At 51.9% G+C, this 21,560-nt stretch overlaps 1 protein-coding gene across 1 annotated transcript in view; it reads left to right on the top strand.

Moving 5' to 3' along the window:
* The window catches only part of NUAK1 (NUAK family kinase 1), a 74,143-nt gene that overhangs the window by 25,115 nt on the left and 27,468 nt on the right, over nucleotides 1–21,560 (top strand). Inside the window, exon 2 of the mRNA XM_017342131.3 lies at nucleotides 5,738–5,858. Within this exon, the coding sequence (XP_017197620.3) occupies nucleotides 5,738–5,858 (121 nt within the window). The remainder of the gene's footprint in view (nucleotides 1–5,737; nucleotides 5,859–21,560) is intronic.

Raw genomic sequence — 21,560 nt, 5'->3', positions numbered from 1 at the left:
CGCTTTTATCTTGACAACTTGCTCAGTGGATTTAATGGTCCTTTTCGGGCTGCCTTGTGGCTTGGTTTTGGCGTGACCACTTGGCTCTGAGTTCCTGCTGGCCCTCTTTTTGCTGCTCCTTTGATTCCTGCCCAGCCAGCCACGGTCATGGTCTTGTGATTACAAACCCCAGTGCCCTATAGGGAGTGCAAATCTGCCCCAAGGTTTCTCAGTCATTAGTTCCACCTCCCTCACCACATTGCCACTGCGATCAAGACCTTCCCAGCTCATCCTTGCAGTGGGCTGGGTATCCGAGAGTGAGGAACGACCATCCCCGTGGATCAGAACGTCCCATCCCTCCCTGAAGCCCTCCCGAGCAGGCCCAGCCTAGTCCAATGCAGATCTGCTCTGCTGTTGAGATTCTGGAAACTGAACTCAATTTTCGTGGCAGCAGAAAAATTGGTATCATCCGAGGAATCCTCATCTCTTATGGGGACCTTTGGGAAGGGGAGGACTGGGAGCTGCATTACCCCAGCATTATATTTCTTGAACCCCTTACCAGGCTCAAGGGCTGCTAGTGGCGAATGGCGGATGCCATGCTTGGCCAAAAAGCTTGTCCTTGTACCTGCCACGCTCCCTGGCATCAGGCGCCTCTCTCAGCCTGTTGACACAACTCTTGGCTCCCAGCGTGCTTCTGTCTGAAAAAAACATCCATGTAGGAACATGCATCTACAGGCCAGGGAGGAAAGGAAGAGGAGCCCACAGGTCCCGGGGCGGAGCTGGCATGGACTCCTGTGGGGCCTGTTGCATCGTGCGGCTTGTGCAGCGCTGTCCTGACTTGGCCAGGCTCCTGCACCAACAACTGGGGGTCATCTCATTCATTAGGGGCTTTGCTTGCAAGGTGGCTTTCTGGGTGGCATCCCTGTGGTCGTCAACGTCAGCTAGGGCCTCTCTGACGCAAGTTGATTGATGGTCTCGGGGTGGCCCACGTGGAGCCACGCTATGCCGCAGACTCTGTCCCAGAGCAGGGCAGGAAAACCCCGTGTGCTGGCCTCCGGCTTGACATAGCTGCTTGTTCCCTGCGGGCCCCTGCTAAGAGACTCTGCTGCCCCTCCTCCCTCCCAGTTACCTCTGCCTCAGTGCCCTGTGGCTCCTGTGGAATGTGGTCGTGGCCGGGGTGAGATCACACCCTGCTAATGGCACGGAAGTTGCCAGCTCCTCGTGCTGCTGGGATTAGAAGGCAAGCCTGTTCTCACTAAGGGGTGCTAATGCCGTGTTGATGAGCATGTTTCTCCCCCGCTGCTCTGTTCCCAGCCTTGCCTTCCGGGACCTCACGAGGAACCTGGAAGCCTTCATCTGCTTGGAGGTGGTCCATCTCTCCAGCCGTCAGAGACCCTTTGGGATCTTTCCAGAGATCCTGCCGCTTGGGATATTTGCTGTCCACCCCAGTAGTGGTCCCAGTCTCCAGGACTGGCTTGCCTGGGTTCAAGTTCTAGCTCTCAGTGTTTTTCCTCTGTAGAATGGGGTTGCAGTTAAGGCCGAAGGAAGTCGGGTCTGCTGGTCCATGGCTAACACTACCAATACTGCCGCTGGTTTTAAAAAAATGCCGATGCGTCAGGGACAATGACAAAGCCCAGACTTAGCTGCTCAAGGTCTGGTCCCCAGATCAGCATCGGTGGTGTCACCTGGAGGCTTGCTAGAGAAGCGCAATCCTGCCCCAGGCGTGTGGATTCAGAATCTGCATGACTACAAGGTGCCCGGTGAGTCCTGTTCTCGAGTCCAGCCTACAGCTGGCCTATGTCCCCTGAGTGAGCACCCAGGAGAGGTGGCTGGGGAGCCAGGGGGCTGTGACTGTCCCTGTTAGAGCCTCAGGTACACATGGCCCGCCGCTGCTCCCCTCCCCTCCCTGGCGCAGGGCCTACCACTCGTGATATAACTGCTTGGAGTTTGGCTCTAACCTGCTGTTGCCACCTACACAGGTGGGGACAGGAAGGATGTCCGTGTGGGTAGTCAGGAGGGGAGGGGCCTATGATGTGACTCGTGGTGGGCCTGTTATCCCTGAAGGGTGGCCTGGGACCTTGTGGCACTCACACAGTCCTTGTTTATGGTCACCGCCTGCAGTGTACACCGACTGTATACCCGGGGCTTTGTTAACTTTCGAGGGTATGTCAGAAAGTTCATGGAAAATGGAATTAAAAGTTAGAGTTTATTTTGGTATCAAACTTTTAAAAAAATAACATGTGGAAAATGGGTATTATGAAAAAACTATGCATGGAGTTCAAAACTGTGTTGGTACCAAAATAAACTTGAAGGTGCCTCGTATTTCCACTCCTTATAACAACCGCCAAGAGGTAGGACTCGCTAAGTCCATTGTAAAGACGGAGACACAGTGATCTGTGAGGTCTGGGCTAGCCTGGGTTGCCACCCAGCTGGGGAACCTGGGCTTGTCCCCGACCCCTGCCCACGTCACCAGCCCTCAGCATTCGCAGCGCTCCCTGTGGAGGCAGGCTGCAGGACAGGTGGTTTTTGGTGACTGCCCCCCCCCCCCCAAATCAACCAAAAAAACCTCCCCCATAACTGGCAACCACAGAGAGGAGGCCAGTCCTCGGATTTAACAAGAGGTGGGAATTGACTGGGCTGAGCGTGCCTCTTAAACAGGCAGGCACCACAGCACAGGATTCGCAGGTCGGCGGCCAAGCCCGCTGCCGAGTAAGTTTTAAACATTAAACTGTAGGGTGGCCTTATTGAAAAGCAGACGGTTTTATAAGGCACACGGTGCCGTCTAGACTTGGGAACATTATGAAAGTGGCTGAGCGCCGTGTTGGGCTCAGACACCTGAGTCCCGCGAGCTCCGATGCGCACAGGAAAGAATTCCGGGGATTGGGGGGGTGGGGAGGAGGCTGTGTGACTCAGACATGTGGTCATCTTCCTGCTGGGCTCTGTCCTTAGCTCTGCTTCTGCTGCTCACTGTGTGGATTGAGAGAATCCGGGCAGGAGGCGTCCTCCGTAATGCCGGGCATGTCTGTGCCTTCTTTGGTAGCCCCTGGCCATAAGGGTAATTATATAATAATTGGGGTAATTTCGGTTTATTGCTTAAGCTCCCCCTCCTCCCCCCTCCCCTCCTGTCCCCTTTTAAGGTTGGGGCAGAGTCTGTCTTGTGTGGCCCCAGCATTGGGCCTGGGACACGGAATGCAAGTCAGGATTCAAAAATTCAGGATTCATAAAAAGACTGGAGAGAAAGGTGCAAAGAGCCAGGGTGTGTAACACACTTAGCGTGGGACTGCAATGAAGGGCTTGGTGGATGCTGCCTGTTAGGGTTACCCTGGTGGATATTTTCTTGACCATGACCTTGCACCGGTCACCCTGTGCTCTTGGGAGCAGGGCTGTCATCCCTCCGGCCTTGACAGCGGCTCAGTTCTGCGTGAGGTCTGGTGTTGTCTCCTCGCTAGCTGAGCTGTCTTTCACACTGCCAGGGGCACATGCAGTGTAGGAAGTGGGCAGTTTTTGTGGAGGGCCAGCCGCCGAGGTTGTCCTCCTGGATGGAGCCCTGCGAGGTCCCTGGCACCCAGTAGGGTTTCATTAGAATGTGGGCACTTTCCCTTCTCAGCCCGGGCTGCCAGCGTGCCCTGGCAGGTGTCCCTGGGACCCTCCATCTCTCACAGAGGAACCGGCTGCTTTTCTCCCCTGCCCACCCAGAGAATGTCACCACCCCAACGGTGAAAGATTTCACTCTTACTGTAGTCTGACAATGGAGCCTTCCTGAGGCCAAGTTGAGCTTGCTGCATAATCAGAGGGGAGGCTTCCACCCTTGGCCCGTCTTGAGTTTATGGAGGAATGCCGGAGTGGATCCAACAGCCACCCACATCCTCCCCGGCCTGTGTGTGTTCGCTGTCTGCTTCCGCCAAGAAGCAGCTCCCGGACTGCAGACTTTCCGCAGACGACAGACAGCCTCCCGCTCAGATCTGTCACGTTTGACGTCAGCCGAGAGCGGCTCTCCGTGTGCATCCCGCACGGCGCTGTCGGGAGGTCCTGGGGCAGCTCTGAGCCTGGCAGCGGGCTGCTTGCAAAGGGGCCTTGAAGCTGCAAGGATCAGGCGAGTCTGTGCTGCCTCCCGACTCCTGCCTTGTCCTCATGCCCGCCCACGGTCTGAGGAAGGGCGGGGCCTGCCGGAGGGCCTGTGTGTTTCACATCCACTGCTCTCTCCATTCCTGAGTTATGCACGGAGCTAGGATGTCCAAGAGACCTGAAATCCACTTAAAATCATCCTTTCTTGGCAGGGTTTCTTAACTCGGGTGGTCTCTCCCTTCCCGACCCAATTCCACTCCCACTTCCGTGGTCTGGTTCCTGTCACCTGCAAGGGCGCTTCAGAAAGTTTGTGGAAAAATGAAATTAAAAAGTTAGGTTGCTTTGGGTGCAGAATTTTTGAAGTTCATGCATATGAGGGAGTCTTCAAAAAGGTCACAGAAAATGGACATTATAAAAAAATAGATACATTTCAGATTTTTCTGTACACAAAGAAACTTACCTTTCAATTGCATTTCCCATGAAGTTTTTGCAGTCCCCTCGTGTCTCAGATGCTTCTGTCTGCCAGCTCAATGGAGAACTGGCACAATTAGGAGCTATGGATGCTCTCCAGTGAGAATCCAGTCCGGCTGCGGTTGACCAGATGACCCCGTGATGGTCAAGGTGTGCCTGTGGGCAGCTGATAGGAAGGGTATGTTTCTCTCCAGATAGCCTTGTGCCTTTATAATCCGAGGGATGGACTTAGCTGCCTTTCAACTAGATAAGTGTGATACAGGTGAGAGTTGAGGTCACAAGAGGACCAGGCGGGGAGGGGACGAAGCAGGTTGTCTGAGCAGGAAGCACAGTGGTTGGTGGACTTTCTTGAGTATCCCCTGCCCCAAGGGGTTTTTGTCCCCCTTAGAGCCAAGGTGGATTAAATTAGCAACCAACTTGTTTATGAGCAAAGACGACTTCATGGGCCAACATATTTTTCCTTATTGGATTCCTGTTGTCGCTTGGTGCCTTGATTTATGTGTGTCTTTGGAATCATGGCTCCGTGTGTTGGCCCCGGCTATTCTCTACGGTTCGGATCCACAGACAGCGTTGGCATGGAGTTTTGGAATGCACAGGGGCTGGGCGGGGGGACTGGCTGTGTCACTGCCTCGTTTGACCCCGGTTGCCTCTGGAAGAGCCTTCTTCTTGTCACATCACGCGCCATTGAAGAGGAGACGTGCAGGAAGGATCCTGCCTGCCGAGCAATTGTGTAAAGGCGGTGAGGGCCGGGGTCTTCAAGCTCGAGGTTGGAGGCGGCGCTGGCGTTGGCACTGGCCACATGGGTACGTCGATCGGAGAGTCAGGGCTGCACGGTGGGGCCGAGAAGTGCGAACTCCACCTGACCTCGTTGAATCATCAACACCCTGAAAACCAAGCTCCCCTTTTGTCTTTCTTCAAAGGATCCGATTCTTAGAATCTGGCCATGTTAAGCAGCCTCTGTATTATTGAAAACAAACAAACAAACAAGCAAGAACAAAACCAAAGCAAAGCGCAGGCTGCTAAACCCTGATGTTTTCTGTTGCTAGGAGCAGGGTGTTTCTGCTGTAAATGAAAGACATGACAGGGGGCATTTCGAAGCTTTGTTTTGGTTCTGGTGGGTCCTGCCAACAAGTAACATCTGTATTTATTTTCCGTACTCCCCCAATGGCTGATTTGCATCTGTTTAGCTCTCTGAGTAACATTTCATTTCCTGACTTTATAGGTGGCTATAAAATCCATTCGTAAGGACAAAATTAAGGATGACCAAGACATGGTTCACATCAGACGAGAGATTGAGATCATGTCATCCCTCAACCATCCTCATATCATCAGTATTTACGAAGGTCAGTGATTTCTTGTTTTTTTCCACCTCCGTATCAGTTACCATTTCTCATACCATGGAGCCTGCCAAGACTTTTAGGTAATTGCCCTTCTGAGCGGGAGCCAAGTATTTTTCCTCATGATGCAAAAATAGCTGGGTGTTATCTCCTATTTGGTTACCTTGAATGCGACCAGACACACGTAGCACGGCTCATTTCGGTTATAAAACATCTCGGGCGGGTGCCTCATTCCGTCTCCCCAGTTCCTTGGTGGTTGCTAAGCTACCCACCTGATTGAAAGCCAGTCAGTGCGACAGCCCCGGTTTCTGAAGAATGGCAGTTTCCCTGGGTGACCATGGAACAGCGGATCTGTTATAAAGTCGTTCCCCACCACTGATGGTTTAGATGCTGCTGTGAATTGCTCCAAGTCAGGCTCTTAGAGTTCGCTCGGTGCAGGTGCAGGGAGCACCAGAAAGGAGTTCCGTGTAGCTGGTGCTTTGCAAGGGGAGTCCAAGCTGGAGTTGATTAAATGGCAGGGTTGAGAAACACTTAATAAAAATGCTCCAGCTCCCATTCAGCTCTGCAGTCCTTCCTGGCAAGAAGTGGAAAGTATGACCACTCCCATCCCCGGCCTATAATTTTTTTTAACTATCTTGTAAAGAAATTATACAAGCAATATGTGTTTATGACAGAAATGAGTGAAATACAAAAGTTAAAATTAAAAAATATTTCTGTTCTGTTTATCCCAGTGTGGTAAATAGCTCTCCATCCATATCTGTTTTTAATCTATGTCTTTATATCTATATGTGATTTGTATCCAAAGTTGGATTATACTATTTAAACAGTTTTTTTTTTTTGCTTTTTTTTTTTCATTTGTTGTATCATGCCTCTCTTCCAATGTCAATAAATAAGCCTTGTGAAAACATTGTAAAAGATGATAGTATTTCATTTGTGGACCTACCATAGTTTGTTGAATCTAGTCTTTTGCCCAACACTTAAGTGTTCCAAGTTTCTTGTCATTGTAAACAGAGCTTCTGGGACCTTCCTTGGGCATCATTTTGATGTCCATTTTGATTACTTTCTTATGAAAAATTCCTAGTTTTGCACTTACTGACTGAAAGTGTTTCCCCAGAATTCTTTTTTTCCTTTTCTATATATAATGGAATGAGAAAGATAAATCTACTTCTAATTTCTGGTATGACATAAGAAGTTATTAGATAGGGTTAAAAGGAGGTCAGATGGGGACCCTACCACTTTTCTGATATTTTCAGTTTCCTTTCTTTTGGTTCTCTGGTCTATTTTGCCATTCTCTACCTCCCTCCCCTTCTATTTTTGCTTTTTATCTAGGAGTAAATATTGATAACCTCTTAGCTTTTGTCCTGACCTTTCTAAAGCTCATTTTTGGAGCCCTTGGGGGATAGATTTTTCAGGGAGATTTTTAAATTCATTCTATCATTTATTCATTCCACAGACATTTCTTGCATTGGCTTCTCAAAGGGCAGTCCCTCTGCCAGTAGCACCAGCATCCCTTGAGAGTATTAGAAATGTGGATTCTTGGGCCTCACCCAGGGCTTGCAGACTGGATGACTTGGGGGGTGGGGGTGGGAGGGTGGAGCCCAGTAATTTGTAGTTGAGCAAGTTTGAGAACCATTGGTCTCCCGAGTTGTCTGTTTCCTGTTGGACACTCTGCTCATTGAGGCTAGAGGTTTACAGATGAATATGATACAGATCCCAAACTCGAGGCCAGGTGTGGAAAAGGCATTAAGTAGACATGTAAGCAGCACATTCGGGAACCATGGAGGCCTGGGGTTAGAGGTTTCCATGGAGATTTATGGCGGCCAGCCTGGACCCTGAAGGAAACATTTTAGGGAAGAATTGGTCAAAGTAGAATTGCAGGCTGGTTAAGCAAATCTGACAATGCCTGGTGCCTGGGAGAATTTCTAGATGTCCGAAGTGAGTAGAGATACCAATGCTGGAGAGTTTTTGCTCCATGTGACCTGGTTACCGCAGCAGCTTGCCCAGTGTGGACCAGAGCGGATCCCATGCTTGGTGAGACATGGCTGTGCGTGGGGACGTCAGGGAGGCAGAATGGGTTCGTTCCCAGCCATGGTCTGCAGCCACTGAGATCTGGCGTGGAGAAATATGACTCCTTGGCCAGCACCAGGCCCTTTTTGGCCTTGGAAACCCAGCAAGACAAATGGAAAATAGAAGAAGGTCAGAAGTGAGCCTTAGTGGAAGAATATTCCATTGACCAGGGTCAAGTCAGTGTCCAATGGAAGTTCAAATAATTGCTCTCAAGGCCTTGGGAAGGTTCTTGGGCCTCCATTCATGCATCCCTTAGAGAGGGTGTCAGGGAGTCAGGCAAGAGTTTGGGTTCTCATATTGAACCATCTTGGGTGTGGTCTCAAATTCTCCACCATGGTGTGGACAAGAGACCCTGGGCAAGATGGTGAGCCTTAACAACTGCACCTGTGAAATGGGATGGCGTTCTACCGCTCTCATAGCATTGCTGATAGGATTCAATGACACGGTGCCTGTCACCTGGTGAGCTCAACAATGACAGTGGTTGGGAGCATCCCCTGTTCATCGCTGGTGGTCCTTGAACTCAGGTCCATGGACGAGGACATTTCCAGGGCATCTGTGACTCTCCCGGGGTAGTCTGACCACCCAGTCCAATCAAGAGGCTATGAGCCACAGGCAGAGATTTAAATTAAAACAACGAAAAATCTAGTTCTTGAGTCACGCTAAATAAATAGCAAACACTGGAGACACAGAACATGTTCATGGCTGCAGAAAGCACTAGGACGGTGTGGGGATATGATATTTTAGGTGTTCTGTGCATGGGGCATTTTTTTTTCCAGGAGAGGGGGAGCAAAGCTTTCATCAGACTCTCAGAGGGGGTCTCGGCCTCAGCAGGTGGAAGCAGATTCGCTGCCCTCAAGTGTTCTGTGACCTGCAGGGCGCCTTCCAGACCAAAGCTGCTCTTTCTGTAGAGAAAACTCCCAGGGCCTTAAACGTGGTCTTTTTTTGTGTGTGTGTTTTGAATTTCTTAGAGATCTCCAGTTTCTGTTCTGTTCCCTTTCCCTTCTCCCACGCAAGTTCTGTTCCTCCCACAGCCACTAAATAACTGTGGAGGAGGGCAGCTCCCTGCCCCTCCCAGGGGACCAAGAGCGCACGACTTAACCTCTCCCTGGGACCCACAGTTCCCAGGTCCCGTGACCCGATTGCATTGCTGCCCAGGACCCTCAGACCCAGCTCTGCGAGTGGGATTCGAAATCCCGACGCCGCCTGTAGAGCCCTTCACAGGGGACGGTGCTCTTCCACACGCAGCCCCCTCGGGTCCCCACCACAGACGGAAGTGGGCAAGCCTGGGGTTCCCATTTTGTGGTTCTAGAAACAGGCTCCTGGAGGTTGACGACTTGATTGGTGGGTTTGTTTCCTGGAGCTGCCGTGACCTAGTACCGGAGGTTAGCAGCTGAAGCATCAGGAATTTATTTCCTCCTATTTCCAGAGGATGTAAGTCTGGGAGATCAAGGTGATAGCCAAGGAGGGTGCCAGCCTTTTTTCCTTGGCTTGTCAATGTCCGTCTTCTACATTTCTGTGTGCAAATTTCATAAAGAAAATGATCATATTGGATTAGGGCTCGTGCTGATAGTTTCCTTCGAACTTGATTACTGCTGTAACGCGTGGGACCACCCTCTAAGGTGCCAGGGGAGAGGGCTTCAGCCTGCATTGTTGGGGGTCTGCAATCTTGCTCCTTGTGCTGGGAGCCATTGCCCGCTGTGGCTCCATCACACAGATCCCCCATCCGCACTTCTTCCCCCTCCACTGCCATGCCACAGCCCTGTGTTCCTGATCTCATGTCTTGTTTTGCTGACTCTGCAGCCCATCTCAGCCTGGGCCCTTTGTATCTTGACCTTGCTGTCCCTGCCCAGCGCGGGGGCGTGGCAGTGACCGGGAGGTGGGGCCCGAGTCTGTGAGTTCATTGGCTGGTCTCCCCGCCACTCACAGAAGAGGTGGGGCATTTCTCCCTGGGCACTGATTGGTGACAGATTGAGCAGCAGCCTTAGCTGAGTGGAGCCGCGCATTCATTTGTGTAGTGAGAAATCAGTGCCTCCGTGCCTAAGTGGCTGTTTGGATATCGGCCAAGTGACTAGAAGCTATTAAAGAACTTTAGAACTTCTTCAGGAAGGATCTTTATGGCTTAAAAAAAAAAAAAAGCCACATCGGCAGCCGCAGCACCAGCAATGTGACAAAGCAAAAATGTGCTTACGGACTTCGGATCCCCCCGAGGGGAAGGTACTGTGTAGGACTGCACTAACTGCGGATGCTGGAATACTGGTTCCATTAAAAAAGCACTGATTAAGTGCCTACTGTGTGCCAGGCCCTCTTGTAGGCACTGGGAATACGAGGACCAGGAAACCGAGCTCTTGTCTCTCTTGGTTTTGAGAGTCAAGGAGATGAGACTCAGAGGCAGCAAAACGGTGGTCAGGGAGGGGCCTCTGCGGGTTTTTGAGCTCACTAAGTTCTGGGTACGTGGTTTTAAAGAAAACTGTTTATTTGAGAGTTAGAGAGAGAGTATGGACATGCTGCTGTCTGCTGGTTCACTCCCCAAAGGCCCACGATGTCAGGAGTAAAGCCAGGATGCTGTCACTCAGTGCAGTCTTCCACATGGGGGGCACGGACCCAACCACGGGAGCTGGCAGCACCGCCGCCCAGGGTTTGCGTCAGCAGGAGGCTGGGATCAGGAGCCAGAGCCAGTGCTTGAGTGTCACGTGCTGCCTCTGCGGGTGCACTGGAGTCAGGACTCAAACCCAAGCACAGGCATGTGGGCTGTGGGCATCCCAAGTGGCGTCTTCACCACGGTGCCAGACATCCACTCCTTAGTTGCGTTTCTTCGGTGCACTTTGTGACTACCCTTGTATTACCTCATTTGCTCCTTATGTATATACATGAAATACCAACTGTTAACATCATCCCTATCTTATGGCAGGGAAGTTCAGCGTAGAGGCAAAGCCGATTCCGCAGTTTCACCAACTGACAGGTGGCGGCTCTGAGAATTGAACCCAGGCAGTGATACCTGGAGCCCGTGCTCCGATGACTAATATTCTCCATCTACAGAGAAGAGAGGGGGATTCCGGACCCTGTGATACAGAGAGTGCCAGGCTGCCAAGGAGGTGGGCATCTAAAGGTCCAACACTTTAACTGCAGGCCTTGTAGGTGTTTTAACAAACATCTCTGCTAGCATCTCGGGAAGAGAGCTGGGACCCCAATCCGGTCAACACCGTGGAAATCCAAGTTATTTATGTAGAATTCCCGATCCCCACGGGCGCATCAAAGTTGTCACTTCATTGAGTCAGCTCCACTCTTCAGCAAATCTCAGTTCTCCTGTGTCTTTCTTGAGCCAGACCTTGGGGTTAAGTCCTCTGGTGACCCGTGGGTGAAGGGGATTAGCCCTCAAATTTGTCAGCTCTGCAAACACAAACCGTAACCAGCTTGCAATGCCAAGTCAATCAAAGAGGGTGCACAGAGACTTCCTAAGGTGTGAGGCCAGGGGTAACCTAATCAAGACGAGAGAAAGGAGTCCCTGGTACCAGAACTGGGCCCCTGTTTCCAGTCAAAGGCCTTGCACTGCTCAGCAGGGAGGTAATTGACAAGATAGGAAAAACAGCTGAAAAGGAAGTGGCCGCCCTTTCAACTTGGTTGCCTAGGATGGAAGAGATAAAACTGCTTTTTGCTTGAGGCTCTGATTTCAAACATCAAAGGCACCTTGTCTCACCCGCGTTTCCCCTTTGAAAGCCCAGGGGATCTGTGAAAGCCCTGTGTCGGAACATCTCTGCCGCACAGCCTCCAGGGAACCTGGGTTTCCCATCTGCTAACAGTCCTGGCTGGGACAGCACAAAGGTGGGGGCGTGGGGGGCAAGGTTCTGCCTGTGCCTTCCTCATCAGGGTTCCTGGAAACCCTTCTTCCTGGCCCTGTGCATTGTGACTTTTGAGAACGGCGGTGAGCCCAGCCTTCCGGGGCAGAGGGGGAAGCCCATGGAGCCGCTGTTAGCCGCGATCTCTCGCCTTTTGGAAGAGTTTCTCAAACTTAAACCTAACAGAATGAAACAAACGCTCCTCCCTTGATAAGCGTATGGATTTCATGCCCTGTCCCGTGAGTCTGAAACCTGTTTGCCTACGAGAAGACGGAAGGGAACCTGTGTTCTCAACTTCATTCTGGATTCCTATCCTGATGCGTCTGCTCTCAGTTAGAGGCCCCTCCCACCTCACTGTTTCAAGTTGCCTGGTGCCTCCTCAGACTTCCAGAACGGGCTGTCACTCTTGCCTCCTGGTGAAAAACCATTGCTCTGAAAACCTGGAGGAGCAAAGGAGACATCAGAAGCCGGCGTCTTCTGGAAAAGCCGTGGCCCATCCTGGGTACTAGTAGCAGGACCTCCCAACTTGTGGCCTGGCCCAGAGGGGCTTGTGCGGGATGATTCCACAGAATTCAGGAGAGGTCTGGGGCTCAGTGTGTGTTGCTGCCCCGGCCCCTGTCCCGGGAAAATACCCACCTTGAGAAGGGCTGGCCCCTGTTGCTCAGTGAGGGGTTTGAAAGAGGGGCTCAGGACCAGCAGCAGCGACACTCTCGGGACCCCACTGGCACCTCCCGATCAGAAGCTCTGGGAGTGAGGTCCACCCTCCCGCAGACTCCCATCCACTCTCACGTTTGAGAGCCACGCAGGCAGGGGAGCTCCTCCTAGAAGGGCGGAAGCCGGAGCCAGAGCGATTCTTTGGGATATCTACAGTGGACGTGGTTCTTTCTCTTCTCAGGCTCAGTGGTGCTAATCCAGGGTTCTCAGGCAGGAAGACTTTAGAAGCAGGTCCTGCCTTAAGCAGTTTTGAAGGCTGGGGAGTGGCTGAATTGAACCAATAAGGTCCTTGGTCTCACCCATTCATTCATTCATTTGCTCGCTTAGTCATTTGTGATTTTACAAAAATATATTGAGCCTTTATGTCCCAGGTTCTGTTCTAGAAGAGCACGTGTCTAATTTACTGTCCAGATAGGTTTGGGTCGGATCAGGCTTTCTGAGGTTCAGTTTCCTTAGGTATAAAAAGGGCAGACAGCTAGCTGCTATAGATAAGGGTGTAGGATTCGACGAGCTCATGGATGAAAGTGCTAGGTGCTGTTCCGGGGCCGTGCTCAATAAATGGTATCAATTATTCCTGATGTGATGTTTAGGGGTCAGTGAGCTGCCCTTCCTGGCGGGTTCAGAGACTTCCATCGGGAGGTGGTGGAGGAGGAGGTTGACGCCCGGTTGCCCGGATGAGGGACTCTGAACGTGGGATGCACATTGGGATATCCTGAGGCCTGGGCTTCAGCCCTGAAGGCTTCCAACTGAATTGTGCAGGTCAAGAAACGGGGACTTCATGTGCCTCCCGGAGGGACTGAGCCCCGCCCTGGAGACCTGTCATCGGTGCATTCCAGAGGAGCATGTGTGCCTGGCAGCCGTCACCCAGTAGCCCCGAGGGACACTTGTGAGCTTGGTTTACTACCGAGGCCACTTGATGGCTGCCTTCCTAGGGCACACAGAACTTGGCGACGTGGTGCCCTGCGAGGCGGCAGGTTGCGGGGTGTTTTCACACGCCCCCTTCGCTGCCAGATTCACCATTTTACCACCTGAAAGACTCACCCTGTGAGGGGCGCAGCACCAGGGATGTGACCCAGGTCTGCAGCTCTGAGTCCTTGCAGCCACACTTCCAGTGGGTCTCCTACTAAGTCAGCCGTTTGACCTGCGCGTGTATTACTTGCATTGTTTTCATTTGATTACACCCAAGTCATTTTTCTAGAGGCTGGAGATTAGAAATAAAACAACTAAAAACCAACGCTACTCCCTGGCTGTCCTGCCTCACCCTACTGGGCTTCCTGGAATTCAGTATTTTCTAGTGCCTTAAATAATAATACTTGTACTTGCAACTAATTTTTTTTTTAAAAAAGAACCTTGTTGCTGTTTAGTATAGGGTCTTTTAAATTGGACTGGGATGGCTCCCCTGATTTGCTTAGACGGTGAACAGCGTGGTTTTAGGAAGGGTTCAGACAAGACAATGGCCGTACCCACCAGGAGGGATTTGTGTGCTGAAAACCTGGTTGGATCAGATGAGCTCTGACTTGCAAATGGCACAGTCCAGGATTTTTCAATTTGGGACACTGTGCTTCCCTCTCCCACCTGTGATTTATTAATTTTTTTTTTATTATTTTGTTTGAGAGCCAGAGAGAGAGAGAAAGAGAGAAAGTGCTCCCATTCTCTGGTTTACTCCGCCATTGCCTACCACAGCCAGGTCTGGGCCAGGCTGGAGCCGGTTGGTGGGAACTCAGTCCAGGTCCCGGTGTGAGTGGCAGGGATCCCAAGCATTTGAGCTGTCACCTGCTGCTTCCCGGTGTGCACCTTAGCAGGAAGTGGAGCTGGGACCTGAAACCAAGCTCTAGGACAGAGGATGTAGGGGCCCCAGGTGATGGTGTAACTGCCAGGCCACGCCTCCACCTGCCTGCCCCCTTGGTTTCTAACAGTGAGCTCACCGGGTAGGGACGGCTTTGAGGTCGCCACACACACTTTGAACAGAGTCAGGGAGGACAACAGACCCTCATTGAGACAGCCAGGCTTGCCTTCCCCTTGGCCGTGGGGGTGGGTCTCGTGATGCCTTTGGATGTTGGCTGCCCTGGACGTGCTGTCAGCCCCTCCCGTCACGCTCAGGTATACCTCGAGGGCACAAGTGCAGCGCACATGTGGGGGCTGCCTGTACGTCTCCACAGCCCTGGCTTTGTTCCAGACTTGCCCACATGCATTCTCCTTCCCCAAGTGCAGCCTCGCTACCTGACGTACGGCAACCACTGTGTGTGCTGTGACACAGGCAGAGGACACAGGCAGGGGCTGAGGTCTCACGGATGAAGACCCCGAAGCACAGAAGGGCTGGCTCGCTTGCCAGGCTCACCCGCTCGGCTCCCAAGCGGCAGAGCCCGGGTCTGCCCCGTGTTGCCCGATGAGGCGGACTGGAATTCAACACTGACGAGAGGCCCTGCCTGCAGTGGTTGTGGGAGGTTCTGACCGATGGCCAGGGCTCTCAGATTCAGAACTGTGATTGTGCACGTGACCCAAAGGCTGGGGCGTGGTCAGGGAGGCCGCGGGCCCCATCAGGAGGATGCGGTGATGGGTGATGGAGTCCATGTCCCCCTGAGGGCTTTGCTTGGTTTCCATGGAGCTGCCTGGAGAAGGGTGGAGTCTGACGTGTGGTCCAGCTCGGTGCCCGCGAGTCCCTTTTCCCATGCAACTCTTCTCTCTGTCCCGGCCCTATCCTCCGCCTTCCTAGGGTCCCGGAACAGCACTAGTAAGCTTGGCAGGAACAGATGGTTTTCAGCAAGGCTTTGGCGTCCCCCCTTCCACGGGTAGCTTTTGATTCTCCTTACCAGTTCTTCTGCCCTCCGTGCTGGCAGTGGGTGGCCTGGTTGGCTGTGGTTCCCCTCGGCAATGCCAGTCAACATCCAGAAAGAGTTTGGTTTGAGGAAAGACAATGTGTGAACTAAAAAGCCTCTCTTTGTCCAAGCCAGGGAACACACTGACTCACCTCTGACCAGGTCCCTGGCAGTGTGGGAGCTGCCCGTCCAATTAGCTCTGCTCACCCTCACTGCCCTGGGCCTTCCTGCTCAAGAGATCAGAGGGCCACTGGGTGAAGCCACAGCCACCAGCCTGCGCGGGATCTGAAGGTTCATTTCAGGGAGGAAGTTTGTGAAGACTGGATCTTGAATCAACGCAGCCAGCTCAGTGGGGTGCAGACGGTTCTCTCGGAAGACGCTGCCATATCGGAACGAGAATGAAGTCCCTTTCTGGGAGGGTCTTCCTGACCTCAATACAAGAGCAGCCCCTGGGGAGTGGGAAGCTCCTTCCGTCTGAGATCTGAGACCGTCAACAAGTGCGCTTCTGCATGGAAGGAATGGCAACATCCCGGAGCTAACTTAGGAGATGCAGTTGATCGAAGGCAGAGGCATGCAGAGTTCGGCCTGGTCCGCTCCTAAGCTCTTGGCCTTTTTGTTTAAAACCAGCAAGTTAGTTTTCCTCCCTGAAGGTTACTTGTAAGCTAGAGAGATATCCTCAATTTCCACTGCTGGACATCCTCTCTGTTCCAGAACCTTCTCTCCGGAGCATCCGGTAAACTGATCCCTCCCCACTCCCCCTCCCAGCCCACTTTCCTCCTGAAGGGTCTGGCATATTTGGCTCCAGGATGGCCAGGGGCTGCTTCAAATCCCAAGATCTCCTCACTCATCAGCGTTTCTCCCAGGCCAGAGCACTGTTTTTATAACACACATTTTCTCGAGTTAGACAAGTTGTGTTATGAACCTCGAGGGCAGCAGGAGGGAGCTGTTAGGAGTTGGGTAATTAGGGTGGTTGTGAAAGCCAGACAATCAGAAGGCAGAGCTGGATTGTCAAACCGAACATCTGATGAAATTCAGGATTAATTTGGAGAAGGAGCTGTTGCCACAGCAACCAATCCCCACTCTCCCTTGAAATGGAAAAATAAACAGAACACAAGAAGAACAATCCGAGTTGGTGTCTGGGAAGGAGGAAGGCTCTTCTGTGGGTGGTGGTGGAGCCAGGCCACTTGGGGTTGGCCTAGGTCCATGCCTGTTTCCTCCAGGATCCTGTTCAGGCCCAGTCAGGCTCACCTCACGGGTCTTTCTGCCCTACCCCCTAGGCACTCCCAGTGTATGTGACACAGCTTGGCTCTTGAATTAGTTTACACGTACTCACTAGGTGTCTCTAGCACCTCCTTAAGGGCCAAGACCTGGATTTCACCTGCATCTTAATCCACTCTAATGCCTGGCACAGTGCTTCAGAGAGGCTGGGCAAAGCAGGGTTTCAGAAGGAGCCATGGGGTTGGCGTTGGGGCACAGGAGGTTAAGCTTTAACGTGTGACGTTGACATCTGAGTCCTGGCTCCTCTGCTTCCGATCCAGCTCCCTGCTAGTGCACCTGGGGAGGCAGTGGAAGAGGGCCCCTGCCACCGAGGTGGGAGACCCAGATGGAGTTGTGAGTGGCCTGGCCCAGCCTTGGCTTTAACTGCCCTTTGGAGATTTGGAGAGTGAGCCAGTGGATGAAAGACCTCTCTTTCTCTGGCTTGCTGTCTCCCCCTGTCTGTCGCTGTGTCTTTCAATGAACCAAAAGAAATCTTTAGTTAAAAAAATGAGAGGTTTGCCCTATGTAATGAAGGAGAACCTTTATTGAATAAAATGCAAGGAGAGTAAAGATGGCGGAGGAGGGTGGTGGAGAGTTAGGGCAGGAACCTCAACTTTCATTTTCGTAGATTTGGGATCCAGGCCTTTCTGAATATCTACCCAACAGCAGTGCACACAGATGGGCATCAAAAGACATGCACAGCAACATGGTTCTGAATGACCCCCTGATGAGAACAGCCCAAGTGTCTGTCAACAGTAGAGTGGATCAGTAAGCCACAGTACAGTCACATGATGGAGAAGCCTACAGCATCAAGAGAGAACAGTTGGCCGGCACCGCGGCTCGCTAGGCTAATCCTCCGCCTTGCGGCGCCAGCACACCGGGTTCTAGTCCCGGTCAGGGCACTGGATTCTGTCCTGGTTGCCCCTGTTTCAGGCCAGCTCTCTGCTGTGGCCCTGGAGTGCAGTGGAGGATGGCCCAAGTGCTTGGGCCCTGCACCCCATGGGAGACCATGGCTCCTGCCATCAGATCAGCGCGGTGCGCCGGCCATTGGAAGGTGAACCAACGGCAAAGGTCTTCACCTTTCTCTCTGTCTCTCTCTCTCTTGCTGTCCACTCTGCCTGTCAAAAAAAAAAAAAAAAAAAAAAAGAGAGAGAGAGAGAGAGAGAGAATAGTCTTGGACTAGGTGGAGTGATGTGGTCTAGCCTCACAAACATTGCTGGGCTGATGAAGCCAGACACAAAAGAATATATACGACCTGACTCCATTTAGTTTGAAACCCAAAGTTGGCAAAACTCATCTGTGACCTTGGCTTATGTTTGTCACATTCAGGATCTTGGCTTCTGTGTGTCCTTGGGGAGGTGGCAATGGGAAGAAGATACAAGGGGGTTTTGATTAAGGGGTTCAGGCAGTGTTGTTTCTTGATACGGGTGCTGGCTTGTTGGTTATGAAGTGGAAATACCGTTGGTGCAGGTTGAACATCCCGTGTCTCAAAATCTTTTGCTCCAAAACACAAGACTTTTTTGAGTGACAGCACAGTGAAAAGTTACATAACACAAAACTCTGTTTCATGTGCTAAATCATTAAAAATATCATAGAAAATTACCTTTAGGATGTGTTTATAAGGGTTATATGAGGGGCCAGTGCTGTGGCGTAGCTGGTTAAAGCCCCTGTGTGCAGCGCCGACATCCCATATGGGTGCTAGTTCGAGTCCTGGCTGCTCCACTTCTGATTGGGCTCCCTGCTAATGCACCTGGGAAAACAGCGCAGGATGGCCCAAGTCCATGGGCTTCTGCATCCCGGCTGGGATTGGCTCAGCTCTGGCTATTGCAGCCATTTTGGGAGTGAACCAGCATATGGAAGACCTCTCTTTCTCTCTCTCTGTCTCTACCTCTCTCTTCAACTCTCTTTCAAATGAAAATAAATCTTTTAAAAAAAAGTTTATCTGAAATGTAAGTGAATTTTGTGTTTACACTTGGGTCCTATCCCAAAGCAATCTCACTACATATATGTAATACAGAGGTCCTTCACCAAGTGTGTGGAAAATATGTATTGTGAAATAACTGCATGGATTTTTTGGCAACAAAACCAACTTATTTTTTTTAAAAATCAAGATTTATTTATTTATTTGAAAAGGAGAAAGAGAGAGAGAGAGAGAGAGAGTCTTTCATCTGCTGGTTCACCCCCAAATGCCTGCAACAGGTAGGGATGGGCCAAGCTGAAGGCAGGAGCCTGGAACTCCATCCAGCTCTCCCATGTGAGTAGCAGGGAGCCGTGCCCTTGAGCCAGGATGCACATTAGCAGGAGGCCGTATCGGACTCAAACCCAAGCACGCTGTTATGGGATGTGGGCACCTGCTGCACCACACCCCGTAAACGTATCCTAAAGTTCCATTGTTCCATAAACTCTTTTTGAAGTACCTTTGTATTTCACAATCCCAAGTCGGCAACATTTCTGATCCCCAGCGTTTCAGATCAAGGATACTTACCCTGTGCTGGTTTCTTAGGGTTCTTGTGAAGACTGAATGCTTTCGCTCATGGCATACAGCAGGTCAGTAGATGCTAACTCTGCAGTAGGGAAGGAGAGAGCTCTGGCTGGCTCTGACAGGTGTCCCGGGACTCACAGGGCCAGGATCCTGGGTGCTCATTCACATCTCTCTCATTGTTCTTGGCAATGTCTGCTCGCTGGGTGACTGCCCTGCAGCTGCTGGTGTGGGCATTCAAGGCCTCAGTGTTTTATCATAGCCCTCGTTTTTTTTTTTTTTTTTTTTTCTTTTTTTCTCTTCTCTGATTCCCAGGCACCGGCCAGCTGTTGGTGGTGCTCCTGTTTCTTCTCTGCTCCGTCCTCTTTCTCATGCCTCCCCTTCTACCTGGCCTGCCTTTCCTCCTTTAAAACCTGCTCAAGTCTTCTGTCAGTCCCCAGGGCCATCACACAGTAGGTGCTTCATCAAACTCTGTTGCTATACTAAAAAGCAGGCTCTGCACCCCGTGGACCTGGCTTCCCAGTGCTGTGGACTGGCTGTGGCTGAGCCAAGTTTCTATTTCGGGTTTTCGTTTTCCGGGTAGGCCTGGCATGGCAAGGACCAGAGTTTTTCTTACCATTCTGGAGCCACTGGGCTTCTGGGTAAAACCGTCTGGCCAAGAGACAGAGGCTTTCATTTTTCAGAAAGGAAACCCTTCCCAACTGGTGGAAAATAAGCTTTTGCTTGGTGACTAATAACATAAACACAGACAAGATTTCTGGGCTTATAAATAACTGGTTGTAAAAGTGCCCAGGGGAGGCAGCCCGTTTGTCAGAAGAAAGGCCGGGGAGCGTTCCTGTCACCTCTCTGATAGTGACCTTAACTGCGGGCATGCAGCTGTAGGCTGAGGGTGCGGAAACCGGTCATTTTTCAGGACAAATTCCCAAGGCCTTCTCTTATATGTTATAAGTCCTGGGCTATACTGGAACAGTACTGGACGGCGTGAGTCTGCAGCAGCCACAGCGTGTTTTACGGAGAGAGACTGGCCAGGAGCACGGCAGGCTTCTGTCTCACCAGAGCTGCCGAAGAGGCAGGTGGAGTCACTGGGAGGGTAGCTGTTGTTCGTCAAGCATGGGCCGAGGCCCCCGTGCTGCTGGCACTGACCTGGATGGAAGCTCTCCCAGTCCCCTGCACCTGCCTCCCGGGGACAGTGGCGTTTCTGGGTCTTCTTATACACGAAGAGTAATAACAGGGGCTGTGAGCTCAGAGTCAGCAGTCAGACAGCCGGGGCCTGGTCCTGGATCTGTCCTGTGCTCTCTGTAGCCATGGCAATCGCTGTGGTTAGTGCCGTAGCCAGGGCTCATCTATAAAATGAAGATACCCATAGGATCAAACCCACAGGACACAATCCATGCAGGATACTTAGCAGCATGATGCTTGCACACAGTAGGCCTTTGCTATGTGTTGCTTTTGCTAAGGGCTCCAGGCACATCACCTGTAACGAGGCAGAGCCTCCTTGTTGTATCACTGATGCACCCGACCTAGAACTCTTGCTTGCATTTAGCTACTCTAAGGTCATAGACAGGACTTGGGCCATGTTAGTTCTCCAGACCTGGCTGCCCACCAGCCCTGCCTGTGACAGTGAGGGGCTGATCTTATCACTCAGCTATCACTCATTCATCCAGTGTTCCCCAGAATGATTCCTGAGGCATTCTGGGTATCAGTAGGAATACTGAAGTGACCAAATCAGCCAGCAGAAGTCTCAGGAAACCAGGTTCTCCACGGGCCACGAGGTAGGAGCATTTCCCAAGCATTTTACTGGTGTCTGATCATGGAACCTGCTTTTCTCCAGGGTATCTTGCAGGACGGGTGTTGCAGGGAGTATGCACGTGGAGTGATTTCCTCAGTCCCCTCCCAAGGCAGTCAGCAGGGCCACCAGAGAGGATGGGGGCCGGGGTGGCCAGGGAGGTGGAGCCTAGGCGGATGGACTCGGGGTGTGTCTCTGAGAGAGAGCCAGCCGGACTATTGATGAAGCTGCCTAGGGAACTGTTTGGCCTATTGAACTGAATTGCACTGAATTGCATTTATGTCTGCTTGATACCGAATCAGCCAGTTGCAGAGCGAAGAATGCAGGCGCTGAAGAGGCCCCGCGGTCTGCCAGGGGCAAGGGGCCCATGTCTCATCGCCACTCAAGGCTCTGGTGTGGGGCTGCTTGTTTATTCTCCTGTCAAAGTACTTTCCCCGCTCCTGCCTCCTCCCTACTTTAAAATTAGAAAACCGGGCACATCACGCCCTCACTTTGGGAGCGTGAGCCATGCATTGCGAGGCAGCTTTTCCAGTTCCCAAAGCTGATTGTCAATGAAAAGTGTACAACAGAGGCCGAAGTGCTGGCGGGAGCCAGAGCTGCAGGGGCACACAGAGGCCAGCAGACGCGGGAGCAGCCAACTTTATCTGGCTGTTCTCTCCTCCTCCTCCTCCCTACCCTCCTTCTCCCCCCTCCACTTTATCAGAGAGGTTTGGCCGGACTTGAAGGAGCCAACAAGGAGCTGGAGGGGCCTGGGCT

The sequence above is a fragment of the Oryctolagus cuniculus genome, chromosome 11, assembly GCF_964237555.1.
Source record: "Oryctolagus cuniculus chromosome 11, mOryCun1.1, whole genome shotgun sequence".
NCBI lineage: Eukaryota > Metazoa > Chordata > Mammalia > Lagomorpha > Leporidae > Oryctolagus > Oryctolagus cuniculus.
The sequence above is the reverse complement of the archived record's forward strand: the minus strand, read 5'-3'. Positions and strand labels throughout refer to the sequence as shown.